Genomic DNA, 8716 nt, shown 5'->3' with positions numbered 1-8716 from the left:
TAATCCCAATTTTTCCTTACCTCTCTGAAGCAGGATTACTTGGACATCTGAAACTACTTTTTCAGAGATTAGATTAAACGAAAGTTTTATTACCGATCAAAAATGGGAATACTTCTCTACACGGAGTTTCTCAATCTTAGCCGTATCTGCGGCGTTCAACAACGAAAAAAGAAAGTAAATTTTACCTCGGACTCGCGCGTATTTAAACACTATTACGGCGTTGGCAATCGCAACCGTATTCCTGGGATAAATAAACCAAAGCTTAAACCTGACGCTAATCAAATTTATTGGTGGGAAATCCAGAATTGGGTGTGCGCCTGGTCGAGGCTATTAACTTCGACGGCCTTCTTTAAAGGGGAGAAGAAACACCGTTGTCGGTAGATTTTGAGCCCAGCGAAATGGGAGCGAGACAATCAAACTCAAACGTTCCTCTGGGACTACATGAGCTGCTTTCTGTAGACGTAGATGTCTAGTGAATCTCATCGGTAATCAGCACGTTCCGCACCCACACGTCTGGATTCAGAACTGGGAACTAAGACGGTTGACGGAAACCCGGGGACTGCGCCTACCTGATGAGCCCCAAGAAGGGCGAAACCGGTCGTAAGCTATCGATGGATTTTCACCAACCTTATGAGTAGCACATTACAAATATACATGTATCGCGATATTTCAGATATCGTAGCGACTGAAACATGAGGCGGCCTGGTGCAGCACATTCAGTTGTCTGAGAACATCATAAACGAGAGATTCAGCTGGGTTCCAGGTGAGTCTCTCGAAAGAACCGAATTAGTTTGCAGATGAGTGTATATTCGCTAATTTCGTGCAATTTGGTTTCAAGTAGAACATAAGGTTGACGGAAACCCGGGGACTGCGCCTACCTGATGAGCCCCAAGAAGGGCGAAACGGGTCGTAAGCTGTCGATGGATTTTCAGCAACCTTATGAGTAGCACATTACAAAAGACTGAAAGTTGTTCAGTTTGGGAATGCTGTTCTGTTCAAGGGAAATCGAGTGAAGCAACATGAACTGCAGAAACACCGGAACAGGACCCTCCAACAAGGGCTGGGAACAAGAAACTTTGGGAAGACTTCTAAGACCCTTGTAAGACGTACCTGTCAAAACGATAATCACAGATCCATGTTACCAAATGTCTAACATTGGATAAAGGTGGCTTATTTCAGGGATTTTTTAGTCCACGAAACTATGTTTTCTAGCACGCTCCCTTATGAAAGATCATTAAAAGTCAATGATAAGATTGAGGTAGCAGGTTGTATCGCTTAGTGATACAGTTGTAAGAAAGACGGTAGAGGAAATGACAATATTAGCAAACGAGAATCAAAGGCAGCGGAATAAACCAAAATCACAGCAATGTGGTAGGAAAAATAGAGCGAAAATAGTTACTTCAAAAAAACCCCATTCTGATCAGTGCTATTCAGGGGATCCAACATCCTTAGGAAATTGGGCAGATCATCATTTACCGGTTGAGGTTGGAGGGCCTGTGAAAGCAACAAGTAAGAAACGGCAAATGGCATCACAACGCATAAAACTGCTAAGGCCAGATGAAAAATATGGTAGATCTCCACGAACCTGCATCCGTTATCCAGTCTAATTTCTGGTATGACCAGGTACCGTAAGTCTTCGAAATTTTCGGAGGAAATTTATCCCCACGGCAGTGAAGCATCGGTGTTGAACACTGATGTCATGCTGTCGATGATGGTGATGACATTACAACTAAAACACATAAGCACATCGGATAGTAGGAAATATTTTTTACCCACAGACAAACACCACTCTCTACAACTCCTAACACTTGGGTGCAAGAAGCAGATGAGGGCTGAAATAAATGGGTGTAATTTCCCGAATCTTGAACACTGTTTCATGCTGGCGATGATGGTGATGACATTACAACTAAAACACATAAGCACATCGGATAGTAGGAAATATTTTTTACCCACAGACAAACACCACTCTCTACAACTCCTAACACTTGGGTGCAAGAAGCAGATGAGGGCTGAAATAAATGGGTGTAATTTCCCGAATCTGTGCGGCTACGAAGCATCAGTGCCTAAGATCACCGTTTTTGGTGACGAAAACTACCATCCACGCCATAGCTTGATTGCGCGAAGTACTTCGAAATTCACTCACTCCTTTGTTGTCCTACAGAACAGGTATTCTCGTATATCAATATAAAAACCTTAAAGTGGAGTAACTAAACTCATTGAAGAAGCAGCATTTATGGGTTTCCTGCGTTTTCCCTTTTCTAAGCTCTTTTGGTCTACGGGGTTTTGCAACAGCACTCGGTTTCAAATACAGCTCGAGGGTCTACTGAGTTGAATAGCGCCTGTTTTCCAGATTACAGCAAGGTTAAGTTCGTCAAATGTCGAGTCTGACTTCTTGGACTTTATGGTATGGACAGAATTTCACAGGATTTTGTAGATCACGTTACGATAGGTAGGTGACGTCACATCTACAAAAACCTGTTGTCGTTTGAACGTACAGACCAGTCAGCTCGATACGAGTTGACGCGTCGCTTAGTGTCAGCAGATAGTACAATGCCCTGGGGTTACAAAGTATGTACACTTTCAAGCGATATGTTGTAGAGGTCCATTGACTGAAGGTATGCCGATCAACCCGACCTGGCTATCGTAGAAGAAGGCGCAGTTGTTGTTCCAATGGATTACGTGCATTGAATGCATGAACTAGGGACACTTGCCAGTGAACTCCTGAAGTGACCTACGTCGCCCGGTTTATATCAAACTCATTGTTTCGAGTAGGACGGCCTTAATATCTGCTCTGTACACACAAACGACATTTATTCTATCAAGCAAAATATTCAACCAGCTAGTTTTCGACAACTGCCTTGATTCTTGCGCTGTACCGGTAAGCATCCACTATCGGGCGGATAACGCGGACACGAGCCATTAGTAGTGTATTCAGTAGTATGGAAAAACAGTAGAAAACGAGAAAGTGTTTGTGAAGAAAATTCTACTGCTGTATGTTACTTGGCAAGTGACTAAAGTGGCAGTATAGCGAGACACGTATTATGGTTGCGTACCAGGGTTGATAGGAGATACATCGATATGTACTTATTTTTGCACCCGATTAGTGGTCTGGTTCAGAAAATGTACCATCGGATGGTGAGCTTACCAAAGAAGTATGTACTCTCTCTGGGTTCCCATAACGCTGGCTCACAAGAGGCCAAACCAAATGTAACATCCAAGACAAGGCATGCGCATGATACACAGCGGATTTTAACTGCCTCGAACGAAAACAGCTATTGCCATACAGCCGAAAGACAGGTCGACTTAACAAGCCCATGAATCTGAACTGTCTGTAGCTTGATGGACTGAGAAACCTTTGGCCCTCAATCAAATCTAGATTAAGAGATAACTTGAAATAAAACCCAGACTTAACTGACACACCTTGTCTACAGCAGGACGAAACTCCAACGGAGACACTTTAGAGTCCGGCGAACGTGGGATGGAGAGATTATCGACATAATGCGGTTTCTAGTCACATCCACATAACGCAGTTCCGGGAGGAAGAGTTCAAGCCTAAGTGGCTCATAGGACTGGATTGGACACCGAGCAAGGTAATGGTTAGGCTGCGGATTCTCAGTGAACCAACCTAACATCTCCCAGATTTTTGGTTGAAACAGCTGAGTCCAGCTGTACATTTCTGGGCTCGTGATGAATGTTGCTAGGAGGTATTTAGAACGATCCCTTTCAAGAACGAGCAGTATGACGAACATGCACAAGAGGAAGAAAATGGAAAACTAGTTGGTTGAAAAATTGTTGATGTTTAACCAGAAATAACGTATTTCTTGAGTCCCACAAAAACCACAGTGAGTCAGGGGACCAAAAAAATTTAATCAATCGATGATGTCATCTATTTGGGCCCTTCGGTTCGGAATCAGCAACAGATCAGACCACTGTTGCTCATTCTCTGGTGGATGGCATCCACAGAGGATGAGTGAGACAAAGTAGACGAGATGGGTGGCATAGACAATGGTGAAAAGGATATCATGTAGGTTCATTGAAGATGTTCGCTACCGTACACGACTATCGCACAAACACTGGTGTTCGGAAAGCAAAGACGCCTGAAAGAAAAGGTGCAGGACTAGGAGACCGGCATCAGGGGAGTAACGTTTCTGGGTTGAAGACGATAAAAAAATTAACGTATGGGGAAAACACCTGTGACAACCTCCTCACTAATACAAGGATATGACTTCACGGCATCCACGATTATTCCGCTTTCCACCCTCTGAATTACGATCATATTTTGTCTCTGACTGGTTACCGCGAGCGAGTCTTGTATAGTGGATCACTAAAAAAATGAGACTTTGGTCACAACGGGAAACAAAGAATACGAATAGGTCCTGTAGTGTTTCTCGGCTAATGCCTTCAATCTGGTGCTTATGTGGATAAGCAGTCCAATTAGTTCACGGCTATTCCCGAGATCAGGCTAACGAGCCTCCGCTGAGAAGAGATCGGATAAAATTGGGGATCCACGACACTTGGAAACTGGATATTCCTCCTACTTTTGAAATCTGAAAAAATAGTTTGCGGCTGTCTGATGGGAAGCAATGGTTATGCACCCTAACTGAGACTTGGGGCATATCTAGGGTGAGAGATTCATGGGTTAAAACTGAAAAAAGGGAAACAGTTACAGTATGAACACTACACTGGAGTTTACAGGTTTTAACAATGAAAACTGAGCGGCCAAATATCTCACGTTTTTTCAACCTACACCGAAATATGTCGATCCCGATGTATACATGTACAACTAAGGAGTAAGTGTAGACAACGATGACTTGCGATACATGTTGGTTTGACAAACCACGAGCCTCTTCATATCGCAACAAACGAGAGTCATGGGTTACGAATTATACACATTGAAATCAACTGCGAAGCGAACTGACCCATCAGCTTTGCACGTTAATGCTATGACAATTGGAGTTCCTTGATCAAAACATGCTACATTTATGCAGAGTGGTGCATATAGTACTGGCAGATTTAGCACAAGCGACCATAACCGATATAATCAGATCGCACTAGGATTGCTTCCACTGAGGCGAAAGAGCAGGCCATCTACGATGATGAACTGATTTTCACAGCTATCACAGAGGACTGGGTAGGAGTAATATATATCTGAAGATTAGGACGACGGATATACCGTCCATCTGTTTTTATGCAATCTGTTTGTGTATGTATGCACGGTCATGAATACTACTACTCCACGTAAACTGTTTGCAGCCTCGGAAGCTTCAACTATTCGCAATCGATCATGTGTACAAAAACGATGTGTAGATGGCTCACTTGGCGCTCCGGACAATACGGGTCAAACGCGTCCAGAAGATTCACATGATCCCGACTGTGGTAATGCAGAGGGGGAGAAAAAGGCAACTCAGTGACAGGGTATAGAGAACTAAACTACACAAACCAGAGTACACCCTGGAAACCACACAGAATCAAGGATACCGGGGTTGGATGTGTGAACAGCACTATTGAACCACACCAAGAAAAATCAAGTGAAAAGCCTAAAGTGCGTGTGGCAAACCAGAGTGCTGTAATGCTTTGTAGGGAAGTAATTGAAGTTGTAACCAAGTAACAAACTGCGTTACGAACGTTACTTAAGGCATTCAGTTTAGTGGTTTAAGTGGAAAGCGGCTGTTCCCTCCGGCTTTTGCACAATCTATCGATCAAAAGAACGGTTAATCGAGACCGGTCTGTGACGATACCCCTTCTAAAGAAGGATAGTCAGCAAATCTTACCTAAGCCATCAATTACAGGATGGTAACCTATGGTTGATTGTCAGTACGAAACCGGCGTGATGACGATACCGCAACCTGCTTTGCGTTGGTAATTTAAACAGGACTAATACATTGGTTGTTCACTTGATCAGGTTAGTCAGAATTCAACCCAATTTTTCAATTCATCAGGTGTAAACCATGTGCCAAAGGCATACTTGTTCGGGCCGTTACAGTTTCGATCACCGGAAAACGGGGAAGTGGAGCGTACGACCAAGCCTTCGAGGCGAAGGCATGTTCAGTTTGTTCGGACAGTGGGTTCTGCGCATTGAATGCGATAGCTTTGACGCACACGCCACTGACTACGCGATTAAGCCACTTCCACCAATGTCATTAACCACTGGTGACTTGAGTCCCGGGGTCCCCATCCAGGGAGACAGCAGTTGCCCACCCGACTAAGTTTACTGGTTAGTGTTTTCGTACTTCGTTGCCGGGTCATACGCTGTCCACCTCTCGATCGCTTCCACTTGTAAGAAAGAGCTCTATGAGGCAGGTCTCCTGGCATGCGGAGTACATGTCCCAACCAGCGCAACCTATGAAGCGTGGGTAATTCATCTATCGTGGGAGAGTTCCTTCTTCCTAAAACCATCTGGCGTACCTCACTCCGGAATGCTTCAGCTATAGGAGGAAAGTGACTTGATAGCGGAAAACATTGACAATTTGGAGCTGCCATAGTGATCCGATAAAGGAGTCCAAGGGACCGATCATGAGATTGCACTAACCAGTCAGCTTAAGTAGTGAACATAAAATCTGCAACTTTCAACAATAAACGCGATTATGACTGGGCCACATAATGATATTGCTTCAAGTCATTGGGGAGTAACTAAAACGATATTCACTGACAGAAATACAAAGGACGCGAATATGACCCAACAGGAGCACTATTCCAACACTGCTGTGATTCGAAGAGCGTAACGTAACAACAGTAAACGGAAATCCGAGTTTTACCGATAGACAATCGTATCGATTGTCCCAAACAGACCAACTATGGCGGAAATAACGCGTTTATTCCCGACGTCGACACAACAAGGCTACCGATTCAAGAAGTTTGCACAAGAATCAACTGTGAATAAACGCGCCCGTGCTGGCAATACTTCGGCGCAATGCAAATTACACTTATCCGTTACAGATCATTGTGTGAGTAACAGGAGTCAACGCTCATGTGCTGCATTTGCCCCATAATAAACTACTTAATCCGTAACGTTCAGTAAGAATTAGTGAAATGCCCCTGGTGTATCTAAGGAGGTAGTGAGGAAGTAGATTTCCCGCGTTAGGGCAGAAATATGAAGAGATTGCCGCTAATAGCGAAATGAAATATGAAAGATTGCCGCTAATAGCGAAATATTACGTGATTTAATTGTAGACTGCTTACAATACTTAAGTAGCTAAACGAATGGTTCAAACGAATTGAACGCGTACCTGTGGGGACGATGTTAGTTACTCCATGGGTTTTTCATGATTCAAGGGTCACGCCAGCAATGTTAGTTATCTCGATAACAGGGTGAGACGGTACTTGCACTAACTAGAACTATCCGAACAACGCTGACTAAATGTCGCAGAGCTGTGAACATCCACCGCTTTCCACCGTAGGACATGCACGTTCGAATTTCGTCTGCATATCGATTACGCGAAGTGTAAGTGCAGCTAGACAGAAGCGTTTTTCGGATGGTGAATACGACTTCGAGAAAAAGACCGTCCGCTTTGTTGGATATTGGTGTAAAGCTGTGTCACGATTTTGACTGAATCATTGCGAGCCAGACACGAGAAGAGGCGAGAATCGTGCGACAGACCGAAAACTGGAGGGAGAAGGCTGCATAGACGTGCAGGATCAGCGTTAAGCACAGCCGAATTAATGCTTAGGTAATCCCAGTGTTGACAAGGAATGAAAGAATGTTAACATTTCCAACGCGGAATGCCTTTGCAGCATCATCCACGACAATCAAGTCGGTTGGTTACCACCTAGTGACAGGTGACTACGCCTCGATTAGTACTGAATTTACTACACCCCACTCAAAACGGCTTGAATCAATTCACAGAACCAGTTTAGCACAGTGAGAAAACATTGTTAGTGACAGGTTGACAGCTGATTCGTGCATATTGACCTTGGGAAATGAAATAACTACAAAAGCTGCCGAGGACTGCTTTGGATTCGGCCGAAATCACATGGACACCAGAAGGAGTACGAGGTTCATTTAGAATTCAGGATGGCAGGCGGCTGAACGAATGGACGATGCGTGATCAATGCCTTTTCATTGAAGAGATAAGTAGTGATTTCAACGCCTGGCTTCAGTGGGATGCCTAGCAGTCAAGACGGGACAAGCGTGAGCTGGGTAGTGCATTCTTCATCCGGTGCTTGTAATGCATACGTACAAACGGGGATGCTTAGCGCTCACAATCCCCATTGGCTGTGGGTATAAGCTGAACAGGATACTTTCACCCAAGTTCACCTGAGGAGAAGTGCCTTCTTTGTTCACTGTCTGTAGCGATTGTGCTCGGAAAGAAAATGAACAGGTCTCATAGCACCAGTTAGTTGGATGTGAGCTGTGTGCGGAGATGGCAGAGGGATTCATTTGGTGAAAAGTGCATTTCTCGCATTATCAGTGTTGCCACTTATGCTTCACTGCCGCGTGCTCGGAAATGAACAGGTCTCATAGCACCAGTTAGTTGGATGTGAGCTGTGTGCGGAGATGGCAGAGGGATTCATTTGGTGAAAAGTAAAGTGCTCGCATTATCAGTGTTGCCACTTATGCTTCACTGCCGTGCAACCATAAGGTTTGTCTAGTTATATATATATATAATTGTATTAAAAGCCCTACAAAGAAGAGAAGAGAAGAGTGGGTGAGGGAGGGGACTTAGTGCTGGCCTATGTCAAGCATACTGAGGTGCCTACACCTCCAACCGCTCAATCA

The 8716-nt window shown here is 44.3% G+C and overlaps 1 protein-coding gene across 1 annotated transcript in view; it reads right to left on the bottom strand.

Annotated features, from left to right (window-relative positions):
* Positions 1-786: 786 nt before the first annotated feature.
* Positions 787-8716, bottom strand: part of T265_04992 (hypothetical protein) — a gene marked incomplete at both ends in the record, with an annotated part of 39923 nt that continues 31993 nt past the window's right edge. The window contains 2 exons of the mRNA XM_009169882.1: positions 787-936; positions 5317-5371. Of these exons, the coding sequence (XP_009168146.1) occupies positions 787-936; positions 5317-5371 (205 nt within the window). The remainder of the gene's footprint in view (positions 937-5316; positions 5372-8716) is intronic.

Source organism: Opisthorchis viverrini, assembly GCF_000715545.1.
Source record: "Opisthorchis viverrini unplaced genomic scaffold opera_v5_88, whole genome shotgun sequence".
Taxonomy (NCBI): Eukaryota; Metazoa; Platyhelminthes; class Trematoda; order Opisthorchiida; family Opisthorchiidae; genus Opisthorchis; species Opisthorchis viverrini.
This window is presented reverse-complemented; position numbering and strand designations above follow the sequence as displayed.